The sequence below is a fragment of the Arvicola amphibius genome, chromosome 9, assembly GCF_903992535.2.
Source record: "Arvicola amphibius chromosome 9, mArvAmp1.2, whole genome shotgun sequence".
Lineage (NCBI taxonomy): Eukaryota > Metazoa > Chordata > Mammalia > Rodentia > Cricetidae > Arvicola > Arvicola amphibius.
The window spans coordinates 71,169,268-71,192,065 of record NC_052055.2 but is presented as its reverse complement, the minus strand read 5'-3'; the positions used below and the strand labels follow the sequence as shown (position 1 = coordinate 71,192,065).

The 22,798-nt window shown below is 50.5% G+C and overlaps 1 protein-coding gene across 3 annotated transcripts in view; it reads right to left on the bottom strand.

Annotated features, from left to right (window-relative positions):
* Nucleotides 1-22,798, bottom strand: part of Cul9 (cullin 9) — a 40,648-nt gene that overhangs the window by 1,232 nt on the left and 16,618 nt on the right. For all 3 annotated transcript variants that reach the window (XM_038342469.1, XM_038342470.1, XM_042055680.1), the window contains 27 exons: nt 22,082-22,328; nt 21,899-22,004; nt 21,298-21,525; nt 20,959-21,049; nt 20,664-20,835; nt 18,209-18,314; nt 17,634-17,729; nt 17,274-17,449; nt 16,900-17,033; nt 16,386-16,562; nt 16,114-16,223; nt 15,851-16,033; nt 15,528-15,688; nt 15,049-15,277; nt 14,779-14,968; nt 8,114-8,259; nt 7,888-8,017; nt 7,538-7,737; nt 6,610-6,860; nt 5,277-5,622; nt 2,081-2,221; nt 1,834-1,998; nt 1,520-1,683; nt 1,131-1,224; nt 660-734; nt 428-538; nt 168-285 (listed from right to left, as the gene is read on the bottom strand). In XM_038342469.1, the coding sequence (XP_038198397.1) occupies nt 168-285; nt 428-538; nt 660-734; nt 1,131-1,224; nt 1,520-1,683; nt 1,834-1,998; nt 2,081-2,221; nt 5,277-5,622; nt 6,610-6,860; nt 7,538-7,737; nt 7,888-8,017; nt 8,114-8,259; nt 14,779-14,968; nt 15,049-15,277; nt 15,528-15,688; nt 15,851-16,033; nt 16,114-16,223; nt 16,386-16,562; nt 16,900-17,033; nt 17,274-17,449; nt 17,634-17,729; nt 18,209-18,314; nt 20,664-20,835; nt 20,959-21,049; nt 21,298-21,525; nt 21,899-22,004; nt 22,082-22,328 (4,347 nt within the window). The remainder of the gene's footprint in view (nt 1-167; nt 286-427; nt 539-659; nt 735-1,130; nt 1,225-1,519; nt 1,684-1,833; nt 1,999-2,080; nt 2,222-5,276; nt 5,623-6,609; nt 6,861-7,537; nt 7,738-7,887; nt 8,018-8,113; nt 8,260-14,778; nt 14,969-15,048; nt 15,278-15,527; nt 15,689-15,850; nt 16,034-16,113; nt 16,224-16,385; nt 16,563-16,899; nt 17,034-17,273; nt 17,450-17,633; nt 17,730-18,208; nt 18,315-20,663; nt 20,836-20,958; nt 21,050-21,297; nt 21,526-21,898; nt 22,005-22,081; nt 22,329-22,798) is intronic.

Sequence of the window (22,798 nt, the reverse complement as noted above, 5' to 3'; positions counted from 1 at the left end):
CGCAGGACCCTATGTCAAGGGCTTTAGACCGAGAGAGGGAAGGCCACACAGAATGAAGGGAGGAAAGGAAAAGTGATGGAGGTACGGGCCCTGGAAAACTGTCTGGATGGGCATGGGATGCTTAGCACAAGGGAGAGGATGGCAGGGCATCGGTGTGCCAGGCTCACCGAGGAGGATCTGCAGGGCGTTTGTGTGCAGCTCCAGGTTCTCGGTCTGCTGCTCCACCACATCCATGTACTCCGTGTCCTGGCTGTAGAAGCTGTAGACACAGGCATAGGCCAGCACCTAGAGGAGACCCCGGCAGGTCAGTGCATCCAGCCTGAGTCCCGGCAACTCCACCTCCACTTCCTCTCCTCTGGCTCCTCCATCCAAGCCCACTCAGCCCCCTTGGTATACCTCTCCCGTTTGCCTCCCCCACTGCTACAACCTTTCGGGCCTGCTCGAGGGCCCGGCAAGCATCGTGAAGGAAGGTGAAGGATCTGGGTGGGGGCACCTCATGGATGGCAGAGGCCTGGTTCCGCAGGTTCACAGCAAACTCCTATAGGAGGACAGTGCAGTCCCAGCCTGTGAGGGCCGCGTGTCATGCAGTTTCCAGCTGGCCCTCCCAATGCAGTCACCAGCTCCCTGACTTTACCCGCCCACCACCGCCCCCTGCTCACCCGGGCCTGGTGATGGAAAGTGCACCTCTCATTATAGTCCTGAAATCGCTTCTCTTGGCGAGCGGCTTTGCTCACCTGTAAGGACACATGGAGTGGTTGCTGGGTGCTGGGGCTCCTCTACACTTCACCAGATGACTGACAGTCCCTTCACCAGCCTTCCTGTACGTGGGAATGCCAAGGGTTGTCCCTGGCCACAGTTAGGGCAGGCCCACTCAACACTCCCTGCTCTGCTCTAGTACCTGCTGAGAACACCCTGCCCTGTTCTTCCTGGGCTTTCTTTGGTCACCTGGGTGGGGCAGTCCTTCCAGTACAGAGTTTCCAGAATCTCAGGCTCAGAGGCTCCTGCCTGTCCCCACTGAACCTTTGTCCTGACTGCTCTACCACTGTTCAGGGCATACAACTCTGTCCCAGGGCCAATGGCAGCTGGTCCTGACTGGCTGGGCCTCTGACTCCGACAGCCCAGCCCCTCACCATGGCGGAGCAGTTGTAGTAGTCCTTGTGGCTTGGCTTCCAGGACTTGAGGCAGCGCCAGCAGAACCCATGGTTACATCTGGCACAGGTCATGCTGTGGAGGATTCGAGCTGGTCAGTGGGGCCTACCTCTGGATACAGGTGCCCAGGGTGCCCAGGGGCTGTGCACACTGACAAGGTGCCATCTTCTCAAGCACTGCTAAGGACACCTTGATTTGGCCTTCCCAACAAAGTGAACTTAAAACCTGGGTGGAGGAATCCAAGAGGAGACCCTGAGGGACGGTGACTGAGGGCAATGGATTTGCTGTACTTCACAGTAAGTTTGAATTTCTTCCTTACTGCCAGCTTCCCCCACATCATGCTCCCAGAGCCCCCTGTACCCCTTCTTACTGCAGACACCCCTCATTCTTCTCAATGGGCGCCTGACAGCTGGGGCAGCGTTTGGAGATGAGCTTGGCCAGGTGTTTGCTCTGGGCCTCCACACTCATGCCATCGTAGTAGCCACCGTCGTCCACCCACTGGGACATGTGGCCACAGCTGGCGGGATAGTGTGCCTAGGTGGGGGAGTGTGAGGACACAGCCAACTCAGTCAGGCAGCAGGGGACAAGGAAGCCCCCTCATGCGCGCGCATGTGTGTGTGTGGAGGGGGGATGGGTGTGTGGGTGGGTGTGTAGGTGCTAGGCAGGGAAGGAGTGGGCACCCACCTCGGGGAAGTTACAGCTGAAGCAAGAGGCCCAGCCACACTTAGAGCAGGTGGTCCCACTGCCCAGGCCCTGGCGGCACAGGATGCGATCACAGCCCTGGGGGTTGGTGCACCATGTCAGGTTGGAGCAGCTCTCCACATAGCCTCGCAGGAGGGCCTTCTCATACTGTGGGCAGAGGCAAGTTGCTATGAATGGTGGAGAGCAGGAGGCTCCAGCCTGTCCTCGGGGCCGCGGGCAGGGAGGGCACCTTGGAGATGACCTCTGGGGAGGAGACCATGTCGCGGATGAAGGCTCCTGTGGGCTGAGCAGGACAGGCAGCAATGGGGCAGGTACAATTCTGCACAAAGTTCTGTTCGATCCGGGTCGTCAGGTACTCGTTCCAGCAAGACTAAGAGGACAGAGGAGGAGCTGATGCAGACAAGTGCCCTGGCCACCAGCCTCACACACGTCATGGCTTCGTGGGAGGCCAGAGACAGCAGGCTCCTACACCTACCTTGCAGCTGACCCTGCCTTCCAGACGCCATGGTTTGGGGGATGGGACCAAATCACAGCTGTTTTTGAGGACATATGGGGCTTAGGGATTGGTCCCTGATGGAAGCCGTGCTCAGTGTTGAGGCTTTGGTGAGGGGACTGCCTCATGAGGGTTCTGTCTTGACCAACAGTTTATTCCACTGGTGGCTGGCCACAAATCACTGGGGTTGTGCCTCTCAAGGGTGACTGTCTCTTGGTCCTTTTCTGCCTGGTGGGCTTCCTGACCAGCGTGAGGTGAGCAGCTATCCTCCGGCCTTCCACCATGATGTTTCTGCCTTGTTACAGGCTGAAAACAGTGGAGGCGGCCACTGCAGACTAAAGCCCAGTTTTCCTCCCTTAAGCTAGTTCTCGCAGGCATTTGTCGTGGTAGTATACAATTGCACAAGCAAGAAGGGGAAAACGGAGCTTCAGAGTGGCTCCGTGGTTAAGAGAATCCAGGTTCAGTTCCCAGCACACACAGTTCCAGGACATCTGCAGGCACCAGGCATGTAAACAATGCACTCATAAACATGAATTAAAGACACTGATTTTTCTTAAGGTGAGTACAGGGCTTCCCCCAGGCTCTGGGCCTCTATTCTGGCACCAGGGCACACCTAGGGAGTTCCCTGGCTCCAGCTCCCCCAGCTTGAGGCTGTGGCTTCAAGGGCTTACCCTTTAAACATACTTGCCCTTGTCCCTACAGACAGACTTGATTGTGGTGTCCCTGTCCTGATCAATAGCACAGCCTCCTCAACTCACCCTAGTTACCAGCACCAGAATTTCTGTCTCCCAAATTCTTCTGTTGTTCCGCCACCCACCCTAAAGCAGGTTGTTGTGTGTCCTCAACACACTGCAGGAGCCTCCTGATAAATGGCCTCCCCCTTACTCCCCCTTAGAGATCTGCCTGTCTGTGTCTCTGGTTGGAAACTTTTTAATTAATTAATCTTTGTTTTTTTGAGACAGGGTTTCTCTGTGTAGTTTTGGCTATCTTAGAACTAGCTCTGTAGAGCAGGCTGGCCTCGAACTCATGGAGATCCACCTGCTTCTGCCTCCTGAGTGCTGAGATTAAAGATGGGCACCACTACCACCTCAACTTGTTTATTTCAGGTACATTTTGCAGGCTTCCTATCTCTGCATCTCTGCTGGGAGTCTACTCTTTTTCTGTAGTGTTGCTACTGAATCCCAAATCCCACTGGCTAGCTGCCTTTCCCACACACTGCCCAGTGAGTGAGTGCACATACTCAGACTTTACACAGCTGTGACTGAGTTTCCACTCAACACCCCACCCTTCATCCACACACTGCCCCCAAATCCTCTCAAACATAGTAAAAGTGGCATATTCTATCCAGCCAGATGCTTAGCTCAAAAACAGGCCTGTCTTGATCCCCCTACCTGAAGCCTGTACATCTACCACACTGAGTATTGTGGGCTCTGCTTGCAAACATATCAAAGCCCATCTACTTGCCTTGTCAACACCACACAAGTCCAAAAAGCATCTTTGTCTTTACACAACACTCTCCACATAGCAGCTACAGGGTTTACTTTGTTTTTGGTGGGTGGGTACATGTGTGTCTATATGGGTGTGCATGCGTCATGCGTCTGTATGGGTGCACGTGTCTGTACAGGTGTGTGTGTGTCTATACGGGTGCTCGTGTCTATATGAGTGTGCAAGCGTTGTGCATACAAACATACAGGTGTGTATGTTTGTACAGGTGTGTGTGTGTGTCTATACAGGTGCTCGTTTGCTGTACAGGTGTGTCTGTACAGGTGTTCGTGTATCTGTACAGGTGCTCGTGTGTCTATACAGGTGCTCATGTGTCTGTACGGGTGCTCGTGTGTCTGTACAGGTATGTGTGTGTCTGTCTGTATGGGTGTGTGTGTGTGTAAAGATGTGTATCTGTCCAGGTGTGTGTCTGTCCAGGTGTGTGTGTCTGTACGCTATATGGGTGTGCCTGTGTCTATACGGGTGCTTGTGTGTCTGTATGGGTGTAGGTACATCTGTATGGGTACTTACCTGTCTGTATGGATACAGGTGTGTCTATACGGGTGCTCGTGTGTCTGTACGGATGTGTATCTGTACAGGTGTGTGTCTGTATGGGTGTCATGTCTATATGGGTGCTTGTGTGTCTGTATGGGTTTGTGTGTCTATATGGATACAGGTGTGTCTGTATGGGTGCAGGTACTTATGTGTCTGTTCATGTGGGGCGATAAGCCCAAAGCTGACATCTGGTGACATCTTTGATCCTCTTCACTTTCTTCACTGAGGCAGGGTCTCTCACTGAGCCTGGAGCTCACCAATCCTGACTAGTTTAGCTCATCAGTTTGTCCCAGGGCTCCTGTCTCTACCTCTGGAGTGCTGTGGTAACAGGCAGCCTGCCATGCCTACCCTTGCTTTACCTAAACTAGCTTCTGCGTGGGTTCTGGGGATCTGAACTCTGATTCTCATGCTGCATGGTAAGCATGTTTATCTGCTGAGCTATCTCAAAAGTGTAAATAAAGCAGGGTGGTGGTGGTGCATGCCTTTAATCCCAAACTCAGGAGGCAGAAGCAGGCGGATCTCTGTGAGTTTGAGGCCAGCCTGGTCTGCAGAGTGAGTTCCAGGACAGGTTCCAAAGATACACAGAGAAACCCTGTCTTAAAAAAAAAGTGTAAATAAGATATCATCACCTTGCTTAAACCCATCATGGTTTCCCCAAATCATCTAAACAGACAGCATTAGCCGCCACATACAGCCTGCTGTTCTCTGGCTATAGCCCTCTCTCATAAGATGTCACCTCCTAGAAGGCCTCCCTTGATCTCCTTGTAAAGGGAAAGTCACTTTGTATGACATCACCCAAGCGTATCTTCTTTCCTGAATTTATCATCAAAGTTTGGAGATCCTAAGTTTGGGGTCAACCAAGTGGAGAGGCCGGGAAGGAGAGGCTGTGGCTCACCTTGCAGCAGCAGTGCCGGCAGCAGAGGGAGGGCGAGTCGTCACCGGGTCCTAAGGGGCTGATACAGACAGGGCAGTGGTCCGGACGCGTGAGGACGACTTGCGCCTGGGGCACTTGCAGCCCAGCTGCAAGAAGCAGGGGCTCTGGGTCATCACTGTAGCTCTGCAGCAGCTGCTCAGTGCCCCAGTGGGCATGTGCCAGAAGGTGCTGGGCTACATCTGGCTCCAAGTTCAGCGTCTCCTGCACCTGCCGCACCGTCTGCGCCATCAGTCCTTCTACCTCCTGGGGGCTCATGGTGCGGCCTGCAGGCAGCTGTAGAGATGCCAGGGCCAACACAGCTTCAGGGCTGAGGGAGAGAGCAGGGTTTAGTGTCTCCACAGTTTACCTATCTACAAGCTCCCACTGCCCCCAGCTCCCCACATAGGACCCAGTGCTTACACTGTCTCAGCAGCCTACGTATAACCTGAACCTCTTGGGGGAGCAGAGCCCTTCCTAGAAGCATTGGGTAGATGTGGGGTTGGCTGGCTGAACAATGACTGGTGGCATTGTAGGCCCGTGGGCAGGGGTCAGAGTGGTAAATGACTTCTAATGAAGGGGACAGTCCATGACTCAGAATGCAAGCAGAACGTCTAAAGCCTTCCTATGCAAAGCGTAACCTGTGCACCAACAGTCTGGGCATCAGAGGAGCGGCTGAGTCAGCCAGCATTCGGCCACACACAACACTCATAAGGTGTGAGAAGTCAGAGAACTCATTCCACCCCTCAGGCAGGCACCAAGGACCAACAACAATGCAGTAACACACCGGGGGGATGCACTTGAGGTTGGAAGTTTCAGGGGTGCCGGCAACCTCAAACAGCCTCCAGCAAACCCCCCCCAGCAGAACAACTTCCTGTAGCTTGGCTAATGCTCTGCGAATATTTACTGCACAGACCAAATCTGCTCAGGAGTGACGTCAACACGTCTGGGTCCCCTGCCCAAGGGCTGGCTCCAGGAGGATGGGACGGACGTCAAGACCCTTGATTGGCAAGGCATTGGGCGGCGGGGGGGGGGGGGTGTGGATGGAGAAGAGGAGGGTGAAAATTAGCAAGTAGGAGAAATAGAGATAGGAAAATGGTCAGGACAGACTGGAAGTGATGTTTTGTTTGATTAGTTTGTTTTTTTTTGACAGGTGTCACTCTGTTTGGCTGGCCTCAAACTCACAGAGATCTGCCTCCTTCTGGCTATCGAGTGCTGGGATTATCAGGGAAATGTTTTTATACAAGTGACTTTTGCAGGGCTTTGGCCCCATAATCCTCCTCACCCATAGAAAGTGGATAGAAGGAGGGGTGGCTACCTAGGTCTGGAGGTCTCAGTGCTCTGGTTGCCACAAAAGGGGACATCTGCCTGACCCCGGCAGGGCCCCATGGGCTCTGGGGTAGCATATATCAGGACCTGGGGCCGGTCATCACGCCGTTCCACATAGCCCTGGCCCAGGAGATGCAGGATGCAAGAGAGAACATCAGTGCTGGAACAGGCCACACCCCCGGCAACAGTGTGGCCCAGGCTCCCAGGTGGATTTGGACCCTTCCTCCAGGCCTCCAGAACCTGGATGGGAAGAAACAAGTAGATCACCCTTACCCGAGGAGCCAGCCTGCACAGGTTCAATACCTGGCACCACCAGTTCTTACTGGTTATGAGACCAGATAAGGCCTTCTCATGCTCACTTTTCTCATATATCCAACATCAAGTTAGTAGTTATATAAGTTAATATTCATATTAATTTTATTTATACTATTGTTGAGGACCAAGTTACTCAATCACACACATGGTAAGCACTCATGTCAGGATAGAGAACCCAGATGGAGGGCTGCAGAGGCAGCAGAATAAAGTGCTTGCTCCTCAAAGGTGTGCCCTGAGTTCGAATCCCTAGAACCTATACAAAGTCTGGGAGAGCAGCATGTGTGAACCCCAGGTGCTCCAAAGGAGAGAAGGGAGACAGAGACAGAGGAGCCAGGCGCTTACACATGCAGCAACAAACAAGAAAGCTGGTGCCAAACAAGGCTGGAAGGTGAGGACAGACACACAAGTCGTCCTATGATCTGCACTTGCACACGAGAATACACATACAAATGTCATACACACATAACAAGAAGAACCAGGTGGGAATGTCACCCCAAGGATGTTTCATATTGAAAGAGGTTAATTTCTCTTGTGCTGACCTCTGGTCCCATCTCCAACCCCAGGCATGACCCTGCCCTCAGGATGTGGTCCTTTCTGCCTACCAGACAAACCAGCTGATCAACGTGGAGGCCTTTCTCCCCATGGGCTTTGAGTATGCGGACAAGAAGACAGCTCAAGAGGTTCCTCTTCTGTTCCAGGGTCCGGCCCTCATCCTTTTCTACACTGAAATACGTCTGAGGAGGTATCAGCCACAGGACCTCTTCATGGGGCTGGGACCTAGGCTCACGAAGCCGCAGCATCCCTGGAATGCGGCCCCCAGTCAGGTACCCAAGGACAGGGAGGGACACATGAATGAGGGTCCCACCACACTCTCGTTCCCCGATACTCCCCCCACCCTCTGGTCCTCCTTCCATCATGCCTCAGAGGCTCAGCCCAGGCCCTTCTGACCTACCCGCCTGCGGAAAGTGCTGAGCCTCCTCCAGGGTCAAAGGACCATTGTCAGCGATAAGGGGCAGAAGTGCCTGCTGCAGAAGCTCTGGAGAGAGGTCAGACGCCTCCAACAAGGTCTCTACTGACACCTCCTGGTGAGGAGAAACAGTGCCCATGGGGTGAAGAGGAAAGGAAATGGGGGAGGAAGGGGACAGAGACTCGGGCAGAGAGAGGCGGGGCTGAGGAACCTCAGTCTTGTTGAAATTCAACAGCAGCCACATCTGCACAGTGGACACATGCAGGGTCTGGTCCCCAAACTGCAGCTCAGCCCGGCCCAGCCATGTCCACTGAAGTCGCCGATGTGGTCCTATGTCCAAGACTGGGTAGTTCTGACCTAGGGAAGTGTCAAGGAGACAGAGTCAGAGAGTGGGGGATAAAGGGGCTAGGGTCGAGGTGTAAGAACACACGTAGCATTGCACGTTTGTGGGTTTGTGACGACACTGCTATATATTTAAAGACCTCACTGATCATCTTTAGAGTATTCCAGAGAATCAGCTCATCACTTAAAAAACAAACAAACAAAAATAGCTGTTAGGTATGGTGGTAAATGACTTTAATCCCAGCACTCAGGAGGCAGAGGCATGAGGATCTCTGGTTCAAAGCCAGGCTGGTTTACACAGAGTAACCCAGGCTAGCCAGAGCTACAAAAGAAACCCCAAACAAAAACAGATCTAGAGGGAAGAGCACAGGCCCAGGCTTTCCTGGCAAAGAAGAGCCTAGCGGCTAGCTAAAAGCTAGCTTCTCTAGAGAGACAGCATCCTGCTCACACACGAAGGAGCAATGACAAACTAGAGGTTCACTTTTTCGTAAGTGCCAATGCTTGGCAGACATAAGGAACTGGGGATGGCACTAGGTTGGTGGAATGCCGACCCTAGTATACACAGGGCCCTGGGTCCCATGTCTACACCACATACATCAGATATGGTGGCACATGCCTGCAACCCCACACTTAGGAAGTAGACGGATGGCTCAGAAGTTGAAAGCATCCTCGGTGACACAGAGTTTGAGCACAGCCTGAACTACCTGAGTCCCTATCCCCAGAAACCAAAATCCAAAGCAACAAACAAAAATTGATTGTACTAAAGAGCCTTCTGATGTGGAAATCCACGGGTCTCCCTTAACATCCTGCAACCCTACTTCCTCACAAATAGCCATGAAGGGAGAGGGGGACAGCAGGACCTAGACTGAAGATGTTAAACTGACCACCAGAGCAATGCCTGGGCTCGTTTGGATCCCCACTAAACAAAGTAAGCAAGAATAAGACAGAAACTCGGGACAACCAGGGGAACAGGAACATGCACAGCTGATAAGGAGTTTGAGAGTGATGGCACCTTTGTCTTTAGAAAGATGAGGAGAACGTGATGCTGGGTCATAGCTTGGTATTCTGGAATTTATGCTGTTTGTATATGTTTGAAATTTATCATTGTGAAAATACTTTAAAATCTATCTTTTTATGTGTATGAGTATCTTGTCTGCATGTATGTCTGTGCACTGCTTGTGTGTGTGGTCCCCTCAAGAGGCTGCAAAGAGCATCAGATCCTGTGAAACTGGAGTTACAGATGGTTTTGAGCAGCTGTGTGGACACTGGTAATTGAACCCAGGTCCTCTGTAAGAGCAGCCAGTGCTCTTAACTGCTGAGCCATGTCTCTAGCCCCTTTAGTAAAAATATTTTATATGAAAGAGAGCTAGCAATGTAGCCCAGCTGGTAGAGTGCTTGCCTGCCATGCACGAAGCCCATGGTTTCATCCCTATACAGCACAAAACTGAGCATGGTAAGTAACCGATACCTATAAGCACAACACACAGGACTGAGGTTCCACAAGTTCAAGGTCATCCTCAGACACACATACAGTTTGAGGCCAGCCTGGGGTATGTGAAACCTGTATCTAAAGGGAGAATAAAGGAAGTGCCCTGAGAATGACTAGCCTGCTGTGTAACAAGCTACGCTTGTTAACAGAGGCAAGGAACAAGTGTTAACTGTCCTTGACCAGGTTTTCAGACTTAACATCACTGGGGATGGAAATTTTAGTTTTTGAGCATATGCTTAGCGCTAAAAGCCCCAGTTTAAACCCAGAACTGGGGTGGGGCGGGGAGACAGGAGATAAACATTTTGACAGTTATCAGTGTGGTGATCACAGAGCCTGAGTCCTAACCCACACAAAGTGAGCAACCTACTGAAAAACAATTTTTTTCAAGACGATTTCTTTGTGTATCCCTGGCTGTCCTAGTATTCACTCGGTAGACCATGCTGGCCTTGAACTCACAGAGATCCACCTGCCTCTGCCTCCCAAGTGCTGAGATTAAAGCCATGTGCCACTACAGCCTGGCTAAAGTTTTAGAGGACTGGATTCTTCAAAACATGGCAGTGTTCAGAGACAAAGATGACTGAGGAACTATTCCAGATTAAAGGAAGACACCTGAGACCTAAGCCAGCAGTGGCATAGCCTCGATGCTCTCCTGGGTGGAGAGCAGTTACAGATGACTTACTCTACGGGTCAGCTGACAAGACCGCAGTTCAGAAGGTAAACTAAGGTACTGACCATTCCCCGTGTGTCAGGACACCTTCGTGCCTAGGTAATATATTTAGGAGAAAAGGACCAGGAAAAAGGCAACTTTATCTCAATGGTTCTAAAAAATAACATGTATGTGTTCACATAGATATACACACATGTGCATGCAAAGGGCAAATGAGTTAGGTATGCTGGCACATGCCTGTAATCCCATCCAGCACTTGAGAGGTAAAGGCGAGGGGTCTGGGAGCTGAAGCCCAGTCCAGGCTACAGAGGGAAACCGTTTGAGAAGAAAAAATGCCAGTGCTAACAAAACCCAGCACAGTGACACACCCACCAGAGGGGCCTCCCTACAAGTTCCATATGCTGAGTACCTGGTCACTGCCACAGTCAGGCCTTTTTTTTCCAAAGGAAAAAAAAGCCAAGTATTGACAAAAGGTAACTTGGATAGAGCTCACATGAGTGTTCTTTGCATTACCACTGTAATTTTTCTGTAAACTTGAAATTATTTCTAAATTTAAAAAAAATTAGGGACCAGGCAGTGGCACATGCCTTTAATCAGGAGGCAGAGGCAGGCAGAGGCAAGCATGTCTCTGAGTTCAAGTTCCCCCTGGTCTACAGAGTGAGTTCCAGAACAGCCAGAGCTAACACAAAGAAACCCTGTCTTGGGGAAAAAAATAGGGAAGGGTGTCTGAAACTGTATGCTTGAAGCTGTTAGAATGGGAAATGCTATTCCAGACATATTTTACCACAATAAAAAAAAGTAGAAACAAGAAACAAAATTAGGCCTGGAAGATAGCTCAGTGGGTAGAGTGTGACAGAGAAGCACAGTGGGCTGTGTGGACCCCAACAGCACACAAAAGCCAGGAGCTGATGTTCCGGACTTCAGGATCCCAGCACCCGGGAAGCTGAGAGGATGTGTCCTCAGGGCTCACCGGCCAGCCAGTCTAGGTAAACTGGTGAGTTCCAGGGTCAATGAAAGACCTGTCTCCAAAATAAAACAGAAGAACTACAGAGCACACCCTATGTTGAGCTCTGGTCTCCACATGCACCTGCACACAAAAAACATGCTACACACACGGATACATACATATATAACACACACGAACATGTATAGCCATGCCAATTCACACCTCCCCACAAACATGTATACACACATGAATACATACATAGAGAGGGAGAGAGGTAATGGAAAGTAAGAAGAGAAAGAAGAAACCCAAGGACTGGAGCTGTAGCCCACTTGGTGAAATGAATGCCCAGCTGTTCATATTATCTTGGCTCTGCTCTTAGGTGCACATTTAAAATCACTCCGAAGTGCCACCTGATAAATCCTTTTGTAAAGACAAGAAAGTGGTTTTTTATGATACTGGTGCATGCCAGCAATAGGGAGGCAGAGGCGGGAGCACCAGTGTGTGCAGCATGAAGCCCTAGGTTTGAGCCCAGCACCACACAAACCCCTAGGAACTCCAGCACTGAGAGGTAAAAAGGATCAACAATTAAGGTCCTCGTCTTCCACCTAGCAAGCGTGAGGCCGGCCTGGACTCCATGAGACCTGCCTCAAACACAAAGGCTTCTCTCAGTGTGAAAGCCAAAGTAAAGGGAAACATTCTAAAACACGCTAACGCATGTATCTAAAACACGCTAGCGCATGAGTGTCTCAGAGGGAAACATCATCTAAAACATGCTAGCACATGAGTGTCTCAAAGGGAAACAGTAATAACAAGGCTTAATTTACCAGCAAACAATGAACCGACACAACCACTAGCTACATGTGGTTCAATTCTAGATTTAAAGTGAACTGTCCCTCAGTCATAGTTACAAATTCAGGTGCTTAGAATGGCCAGGTACAGTTATCATATTGAAAAGTCCAGAAAAAAATTGTTTGTTTTTGTTTTTTGAGACCAAGTATCTCTGTGTAGCCCTGGCTAGCCTGGAACTTGGTCTGTAGACCAGGCTGGCCTCAAACTCAGAGATCCTCCTGCCTCTGCCTCCCTAGTGCTGGGTTAAAGGTGTGCACCATCACTGATAGCACAGATGGCACTCCTGAATGATTTTAAATGTGCACCTAAGAGCAGAGCCAAAATAATGTGAACCAATCCTGACATGATTACAAAGCTGGAGAGACGGCTCTGTGGTTAAGAGCAATGGTGGCTCACAGCATCTGTACTCTAGTCCCCAGGGATCATCTGTTGCCCCCTCTGGCTCTGTGGTTACAGGACGTGGTGCACAGACATACATGCAGGCAAAGTATCTATACACATAAATAGTAATAAACATTAAAAAATCACAGCCATAAGGGTAAATTTTAATTCACCTCTCTCAGTAGTAGGTGAAACAGACAGGAATTAGTAAGGTATATAACGTGAACAATTAAAAGTTCATATTTCATCAAATATGTAGACTCCTGATTCCAAAAACCAAGGAACACATTTTTTCCCTAATCACAGCTTATAAAATTCTGTCATCCACTAGCTCATAAGTGAAGTATTGATACAGTAAAGATTCAAACCATCAGAAACCATGCACATTAATCACAGTAGAATGAAGGCAGAACTTTAAAATTACTAAACCAAAAGAAACACTTGTTTGAGAAAGTTGAATTGATCTGTCAGATGGGGTCTCTAGCCCAGCCTGGCTCAAACTTCCTATGTAAGTAAAGATACCCCTGCTCTCCTTAACCCTACTGCCTCCACCTCCCAAGGACTGGGATTACCGGCATGAACCACTAAGCATGGTTTATGTAGTGCTCAGAGGTTTATACCCGGGACCTTCTGTGTGCTAGGCAAGTGCTCTACCAACTGAACTATGTTTCCAACTCTTTGTTTGGAGGTTTAAAAATATACTTTCCATGAACTAAGAAACTGAAGAATTGGCAAACAGCACACATTTTTAGTCTCAGCACTCGGGCAAAGGCAAGAGAATATCTGTGATTTCTAGACCAGTCTGGTAACACAAAGCAAGTGCCATGCTGATCATGGCTATACTGATAGGCCCTATATATAAAAAAATAGTAATAAAAATTAGAGATGTATAAGAAGTGAACAATATGAAACATATGATATATAAAATCCTACGGAAAAGGCTAGAGATTTGTTCCAGCAACGAAGAGCCAATGTTCTTGCAGAAGACCTAGATTCAGTTCCCAGCACCAACATGGTGGCTAGGGAGCTGAACACCCTCTTATGCCTGTGAAAGCACGAGGCACACACATGGTATACATCCATACATGCAGTAAAACAGATAAAGTAAATAAATATTTAAAAATCATACACAGCTGGGTGGTGATGGCGCACGCCTTTAATCCCAGCACTTGGGAGGCAGAGGCAGGCAGATCTCTGAGTTCGAGGCCAGCCTGGTCTACAAGAGCTAGTTCCAGGACAGGCTCTAGAAACTACAGGGAAACCCTGTCTCGAAAAAAAAAAAAATCATACACAATGCTGGAGAGCAGGCTCTGCAGTTAACAACAATAAACGCTCTTCCAGAGGTCCTGGGTTGGACTAATAGTAGACAAATGGTGGCTTAAACCATTCGTAGCTCTAGTACCCAGGGATCCTTGCTAGGCACCAGGCACACATGTGGTGCACAGACACACATTCAGGAAAAATATTCACACATATAATAAAGATTGAAATTACATACAAAAACCGTATGATGCATCTGAAGTGTCCCATAAGCACAGGAAAAGTATATACAGCCACACAGTAGACCAGAACCCAGCAAACTACAGGACAAAAACTAATGCTGCCAGTGACCGCTCTCAGATACCCAGCTGTGTGAAGAACGCAGACGCAGTAGAGAACTTATGCTATGGTCCCATCTACTATATGTGCAGGCACAGGCAGAAATTCATGGAGACAGAAGATAAAAAGAAGATACTGACTGGAAAGGGGACATGAAGGAGAAGCCTGCTGGTTGCTAGAATGTTCTGCATCTTGATCTGGGGGATGGGTACATGGCTGTATCGAGGTATATAAACTCCTTAAGCCTTCTACTGAATACTACTTATATACCAGTAAAAATGTTCCCAAAAAAAACATAGAATGTGGTTTAAATGATGGGGGATAAATAGTCTTAAATATTTTTACTTGAAAAGAAGTTCTTAAGACTGAGAACGAAGTGAACACAACCTGAAGACAGAAAAACAGGCCCAGTTTCCAGGAAGTTAAAGGAGAGAGCACGCATTAATGGGCTATTCCCATTCGTCAGGGCCCTCCCCTAAGAAACTGCCAAACCTAGAAAGAGCCCCTTCCTATCTATACATTCCTGTATGATGGGCCTCTCCTTTCCTCTGCTGCTACCCAGAATGCATCACCATCTCCAGGTCCCTGTCCCTAGCTCCTCACTGTGGCTGTAGAAGCTGGAGAAGCGGCCCAGGGCATCACAAAACTCTGTGGGAAGGAGCTGTCTGAGACCGTGAAGGTAGCAAAGTGGCGAGACGGGCCAACAGCGTGGTGACAGAACCAGTACAGAAACTTCTGGACCCGGGTCTTCTACAGAGAGCTCCTTTCTGGTCTCCTGTACCTGGTCTTCTTCCTAAGGAGCAGAGGGATGAGCCCATGAGCTCTCCTAGTGGGCCTGCTCTCCCGTTCTGCTGTTCTTCCCCTTGCCCTCACCTCCGCTTCCTCTAGCCTCCATTCTTCCTGGTCCTCCTGCTCCAAGAGTTGCCTGTCAAGCTGCTGGAGCTGGTAAACGTGGAACTGGCGCTGCAGCTCCTCTGAGGTGCGCAGGCTCTGCAGCATCAGCTGGGGGAGGCGGTTGGGGAAGCAGAGGCCAATCTGCTCCAGCACAGCCCCCTCCAGCCAGCTGGAGCCCAAGCTCAGGAGACGGTCAGCCATGTAATGCCTGCAGCACACACAGTCGGGCTGGGTCTCAATGGGGCCAGCTTGGCCCAGGCCCAGCCTTCCCCTCAAGAAGTAAGTCTCTGTATTACAGCTCACCTAAGCCACAGGCCCCACCTTATCTCTACCAGTACGCACAGCCAACACCATGCCTTAATTCCCCACTCCTCCTCGTTCATCTCTCCTTAACTCCAATCTTCCCTTCCTCTGGTCTCTAAGTCTCCTTTTCACAACCTCTCCAGAATGTGACTCACTGATAGAAGTGCTCAAAAGTAGTGGCCAGCTCTAGGCCAGAAAGGACCATGATGGGCTCCAGGCACCGCTGAAGCTGCCCCAACATTTCCACTCCAGAGGCTCCACCAAGCAAACCACCCTGGATTTGTTGGTCAATGTGCCTAGCAAACTGCTCAGTCATCTAGGGACAACAGAATGAACATCAGACAAGCCATGGACAAGGGATCAGTGTGGGAAAGTAGGAAAAGGGATCAGTGTGGGAAAGTGGGAAAGAAGGAAGCACAAAGGCAAAGGAGAAGGAGGGGAGAGGGCATGCACATGCCTGGCCCTTGGCGTGACTCACGTGGGCAGCGGTGAGGAAGGACTGCTGCAGCAGGGCTCCAGAGAAGCCGCTGCGCAGAGCCAGAGTAAAGGCTGCTCGAGGCCCAAACAGCTCCCAGCCTGCTCTCTGCAAGCGCTCATAGAGATTGCAGTAACGAGGCACAAAGTCAGAGGCCCTCCAGGCTGCAGCCAGGAATCTGCTGACCTGACATGACAGAGTAAGAAGCTACATAAAGGAGCAACCACTTGTGCTCCATCCTGCCCGACAGACTTGAATCTACCTACCTGTTCCTGCACCACACTCTGCCAGCACTGGGTGATGTTCCTAAGGCTGCTGCTGGGAAAGACTGTGGATGGCACGGGGCTTCCATCCTGGCTCTTACTGTTCTTGCTGACTGTGGAGACAGGGGGCAAGAGTGAGCTTCACTCCAGCCTGGGGTCTTGGGTGTTTGTCTCCTGGAAAGGTCACCACGTTTCAGAGACCGAGAGAAGCCGAAGAGGACGGAGCTAGGTAACCCCACAGTACAGACCCAGCTCAGCAGGCTGCAGTGACTCACGGGGCTGTGTAGATGGCTCAGAAGGCCCAGGAGGGGATTCCACATGCACCAACAAGTGGCACAGGCGCCGAACTTGTGAAGCAAAGGACACTGCTTGACTCTGGGAGCTCCGCACTTTCTCCCTCTGCTCTAAGTACCTGTCTAGCAGCCATCCCAGGGAACTTATACCCTCAGCATCTGAAAGAAGTCAAGTCAGGAATGGGTTCTGTGGGAAGAGGGGGACAGGAGTTGAGGCACAGGTTCAAGTATACAAAAAGGAAGCAGAGCTCTAGTCCTTCCCCACCACAGTCGGCTTCTGCTGGAGCCTGGGAGCAGGGTAACAGGGTGGGGATGGTGTGGAGGGGAAGATTCAAGTCACTCTCAGGAACTGCTCCTGAGAAAGAGAGAGGAACACTGAGGCAACAGGTCTTAAAGGACAAATACAGGAATCAAGAGGACCAAAATATCAACACAGGTGGCCAAGACTTGTTGTGAGGGGCTGGTGTGGGGACTGGGGGTAGGGTGGGGTGGTTACCAGGAGAGGTGATGTTCTGCACCAGCGGGCTGACCAGGGCCTCCCAGCAGGTCTTGCCCAGTGCTTGGGCGGCCTCGTCATCAGGGAGGAAGCGATCAGCAAAATTCTGCTCATGGCGCAAAACTCTGTTAAGTCTGGAAACAGAAAGCATATGGCAGATTAATGGCAGGCTCCCTACCTGCCAAAAGGCAATTTCACTGAGGCCTCTGCACAAGAGCTGATCTACTCCCAAGCAGGCTACTAGGGTCCTCCTGCTCTCTGCCAGCACCCTTGGCTGGTGGTCAATTTCACCTCAAGGGCAGCTGCAGCTTCACTGCTCAGACTCCTGTTTCCTACAGTGTCAGTTCCTGTCTTCCCTCCTGTGCTGCACCCACCTGGGACAGAGCTGAAGGAGGCGCCGGCGGTCCTCTGCTATGTCCTGGCTCCATGCTTGTGCCCGAATTGTGTAGAAGAGACAAGTACGTCGACATAGTTGCTCCCGGAACAATGGCCAGAAAGTGGGCTTGGGGCCCAGCACCTCCACACCCCGAACCCGAGTGTCGATGCCACCCTGCAGTATATACAGACTTCTCACCTGAGCTACTCCGTACTCCAAAGACATGTTCCACACCCTGAATCCCCAAGATTTCTAGGCCATCTCCAAGCTGGCCAACGAGGAGCCCTAGCTAATGTCCTGCTGAAGCTGTTGGAGAACCCACCCACTAAGGAGAGCCTGCTCATCTTCCAGGGCCCACCTGCTGGCAGCGCTTTATGCGGATCTGGATGATGGGCCAGAAGCGGTTCAGGTTCTCCAGGAGGGTTACCCGGCTGGCGGAGGGCATCACATTTACCTGACAGGGTAGGAGAGAGGAGGCAGAGCTCACTAAGCAGTAAGGCAGGGCTGGACACAGGTCTCAGCAGTTACAAAACCATGCTGATCTTACGGAGGACCTGAGACTGACCCCCCAGCACCTATGTTGGTGTCACACAACTTCCTGAACCTTGCTCTGGGGATCTGATGCCCTCCGTGGCATTTACGAGCACTTACACTCACAGATACGCAGATACACATTTAGACACAGAATAAAAAGGAAGCAGAACAGAAACAGTGGAGCTGGAAGCAACGCTGACAGCAATCCAGACCAGTACAGCCCGTATTCTTACTTGTGCACTGAGCCCAGCTGCACTTCAAGTGGTGAGGCCTTCCCAGAGGGGACCAAGAGAGCCATTCCCTAGAGACTGGGTCTCCCCCACCCAAAAGATAAGGGGTGAAAACTGAAAAATGGAGGGACAGGGAGCACACAGTAAGAGGCGGCACAAGGGTCCCCACCGTGTTAAGTTCGGTGTTGATGCAGCTGACACTGTCACCCCCAAACACCACCACCCTGGCTGGCATGTAACTTGAGTCCTCACTGGCCACAAGCAGAGTCAGCTGCCTGAGGGAAGAGAAAGGAGTCAGTGAAAACTAGGGCCACTTCATCCTCCAACTTCCTCCTCTAGCTCCTGACATGCCTGCCTTCCCCAGACCCTCAGCTTTCCCCTTTATATCCCTTCAAAGTGGTTTTACTTAAATCCCTAGATTGAATGAAAAATTAATGCCATGCTCTGCATGTAACAGACATTCCCATGTCATAACTAGCAGGTTCCTCAAGGCAAACATGACCACATGGGACAATCATCTGTCCACGGAAGCCCACCCCTTTCTATTTGAAACAGGCTACCGACCCGGCCACAGGTCCTCTCACCAACCAATGGCAAGTCTTGCACACACTACAGTCTCTCTTCTTAACACTGAACTGAACATTCTCTACTAGATCACATGCACTTTCCAAAACCTTTTTTTGTTTTTTGTGTTTTTTTTTTTTTTTTTGGTCTCCAACCCAAATTTTCATAATAGCCTGAGTATCAGCTGAAAAACAAAGCTAGTTTCTTTCCTTCTTAAAAACCTTGGAAGCCGGGCGGCGGTGGCGCACGCCTTTAATCCCAGCACTCGGGAGGCAGAGGCAGGCGGATCTCTGAGTTCGAGGCCAGCCTGGTCTACAAGAGCTAGCTCCAGGACAGGCTCTAGAAACTACAGGGAAACCCTGTCTCGAAAAACAAAAAAACCTTGGAGGACTCCGTGTTGTAGAATGTGGAACATCTGTTTAATGATGGTTTTGTTTGTTTGCTTGTTTTTTGAGGCAGGGTTTCTGTGTAGCAGCCCTGGCTGTCCTGAAAGTACCTCTGTAGACCAGGCTCATCTCCCACTCACAGAGATCAGCCTGTGTCTCTCCCAAGTTCTGGGATTAAAGGTGTGCGTTACTGTTACATTTAACTCTGTGAAGTTGTGTTACTCTGTCTAAAACACCTGATGATCTAATAAAGAGCTGAATGCCAATAACTGAGCAGGAGAAAGGATAGGCAGGGCTGGCAGACAGAGAGAACAGAGAGAGCAGAGAAGATGAAGGAGCGAGAAGAGGAGGAGAGGAGGACACCAGGGGCCAGCCACCCAGGCACACGACCAGCAATGGAGTGAGACGGAAAGAAAAGTATATAGACTAAAGAAAGATAAAAGCCCAGGGGCAAAAGGTAAACAGGTTAATTTAAGAAAAGCTAGCTAGAAATAAGACACGTTAAGGATGGGCATTCAAAACAAAGAATAAGTCTCCCTGTATTTATTTGGGAGCGGGCTAGCGAGTCTCCAAAGAGCAAAGAGAAAAAAAATCAACTACTACTCTCCAAGTTTCAGAACAAAGTTCAAAGTTCCTAGTTCACAAACTCTACAGTCTGAATCTGCCTGGCTTCACCCTGCCCCTGGGAGGCACCCCTCATTCCACCTAACAGCATTTTTAAAATGCACCAACACAGCATCCTGTTTCTCCCTTTGCATGCTGCCTCTCTGTCTGGAACATCATTGAGTTCTCATTACCTAGCTAATTTCAAGTTCAAACTTCAGCTCAGTCAACACATTGTCGAGGGAACCTTCTCTGATCCTCGTTGGTCCCAGGATCCTTTCTCCTGGCCCTCTCTCTCTCTCTCCTCTCTCTCTCTCTCTCTCTCTCTCCCTCTCTCTCTCCATCTCTCTCTCTCTCTCTCCCTCTCTCTCCCTCTCTCCCTCTCTCTCTCTCTCTCTCTCTCTCTCTCTCTCTCTCTCTCTCTCTCCCTCTCTCTCCCCGACTGGCTCTTCCTCTTCACACTGACCTGAATGGTTCTGCCTGGGTTCAAGAGATCCTCCTACCTCAGCTTCCCAAGGACTGGGACAACAGCCATGTCCCTGTGCCTGGACATGATGCTTTCTTTCTCTTTATGCAATTTCTCTGCTTCTTTTAGTCCCCCCTTGAGACAGGGTTTCAATATGTAGCCCAGGCTTGAACTCTTGATTCTCCTGCCTCAGCCTCCTGAGTGATGAGATTATAGGCATGCACCATCAAGCCTGATTCTCTTGATCGGCTCGCTAGCCTGGCTCCCCAACTAGACTACAATTTCCTTGTATCTGATTGTCCTTGTACCCCCAGAGCCTTGTACAGCACTTGGCACTCTTGACATTGAACAAACACTCATGGGAAGAACAGGTAAGTGAATTGTTGATCTCTGAGCACAAGATGGTGACGTCTGTATCTGTCAGAATACCAGTATCTGGGTCTACACAGCACAGCAAAGACAGCCCAATGTGCCAACCATGCTTTCACTACACAGAATGAGTTTGAGAATGTCCCCAAGGACAGGGTTCCTCATGGAGCTGTGGGGCAATGCTTCTGGGGAGACACACTGGTGCACTTAACACACACATACACATGGCTTCACACCTAATAAGAACACCACGGTGCATGTGCAAGGTGATGGAGTGGGAGCCGCTGCTGCCATTGGACTCCCAGTAGGTCTTGGGGTTGCGGTCTGTCAGCTTGCTGGCCCGGTGTGGGTTGGAGGACACCTCCACCTTCTCCCAGCACTTGTCTTCCTTCACCTCCACACTGGAGCCTGGGGAAGTGGGAAGGGGTGGGGAGACCACAGCATGGTCAGAGATAAGGAAAAGGCCTGGAGAATGGGAAGGGAGAGGAGATGCTGGGTGGAACCCAGGGGAAAGTGGAGGAGGGCACCTACCCTGGCAGAGATGCCTGAGGAAGACATCAAAGAAGGGGATGTTGATGGGTTGGTAGGTTCGTCTATGGTCTTCAATCTGGCCCAGCACCATCTGCAGCCAGAACATGGAGCAGGGAGGGAATACAGAGGAGAAATCAGAAACACGCACAGAGAGAAGGGGGCCAAGAGGCAACAGAGCCTTCAACCCCTTTCTTGCCAAATTCGAATAGGACCATGTTGGGAAAAGTTAGGGAGCATGTGCCCAGATTTGCTGCCACTTCTGCCACATAAGGATTCCAAAGAGCCCAGCCCTTGCTTCTGGTTTATTTTCTCAGCTCTACACCCACAACCCCTCCTCACCTGAATGCAGCCAGCCAGAATGCTTGAGGTGAGGTTACTATAGAGCTGGGCATATTTCTCACACTCTGTCACCAGGTCACAGAGCTCAGAGGCCAGCAGGAGCTGTGCAGAGTGCTTGTCTATCACTTTGGAGAGGGCCTCTCTTGCTCCCAGGCAGCAAAGCACTACTGCATAATCTTTATGCATCAGAGCCAGGCGATGCAAGAAGCAGATCAGCTCCTGAGTCACCTGACCCAGAGAAGGAAGGAACAGAACGTGTCAGGGCAAGGAAGTCTGCAAGGCTGGGAAGGGTCAAGGATAGTGGAACAGCATACTGAAGTGCTAGGACTCCAGAGCCAGCAGGCAGTTCGGGGTCTGAGTGGTTTTACAGGCTTCTTTCTACCTGTCCAAACTATCCCAAGAGCTAGCCTTTGTCTGATGTCACTCCAGGAAGTTCAAAGACTTTAGGATGACATCAGCCTTCCTCTTCTCCTTCTTCTCTAGTCCCCAGTGCACTCAGACCCTCAGACCTACATGCTCTGCTCAACAGCTACAGCCTCACTAGGCACATGGTGCCCAACGTTTGCTTCCCTTCCTCCAACCATTGCCAGGGCTCTGGTACCTCAGAGTCACTGCTTGGACCACTCAGGCAGTTGAGGCAGGGCTCCAAGACCTCGTGCCAGGGGAGGACCATTGCCTCAGGATAATCCAGCAGTCGTGTCATGACCCTGGTAAGGGGACGGAAACAGATAAAGCTCCAGAAGTCCCTTAGTCCCTGTGCATAGGTGCCTGGATAGACCCTTACCTGAGGACCATGAGCAGTAGAGTTCTGTTGGGCCCAGGGGCATCAAGTGTCCGCAGCAACAGGAGGAAAGGCTGGGTTTCCTGCTGGAGGCGCTTGAGGAGAGGCCTCATGGTACCCTGAGGGCTGCCTTCACGGCACAGCACACGCTCCAAGTCCAGGAAGAGTTCTGCGGAAGGGCCTCCCACCAGAGAGCGGATGAGTAACTCAGGGGATCCATCCTGACCCTGGGTGCTTGGGCTCTCCAGTGCTGTAGGCCAGACACACCATAGGGAAAATGTGCATGAGAGGCACCTTAGAAGTCAGTCAAACCAAGAAATGGACACCCGAGGAACCACCCCCTAAACTTTCTTCCCACATTGAGGATATCTATGTCATAGCTTATCAAAGTATAAGAATTTTTCTTTTCTGGTCTCCAATGCTGACCTAACTACACTTGAAAAAAAAATACAGTATAAGGAACATTGCTGAGTTAAATACAACACATTTCAAATCTCGGTCAGTTCCTTTTACTATTAAATGCTAGCTATAATAAGCAATACTCTTATAATGACACCTCCAAAGTTTGGAGGCTTTTGTTACACACACTCAAGGACACATGTTGCTTATTTCAGTATCTGTAGGTCTCGGGTTTCACCTGTTTTTTAAAACACAGAGGATTTATTATGACGTCAGCAGTCCTCCTTTGGGTCCAGAAGTTCTGCTTGGGGTCTAACTTGG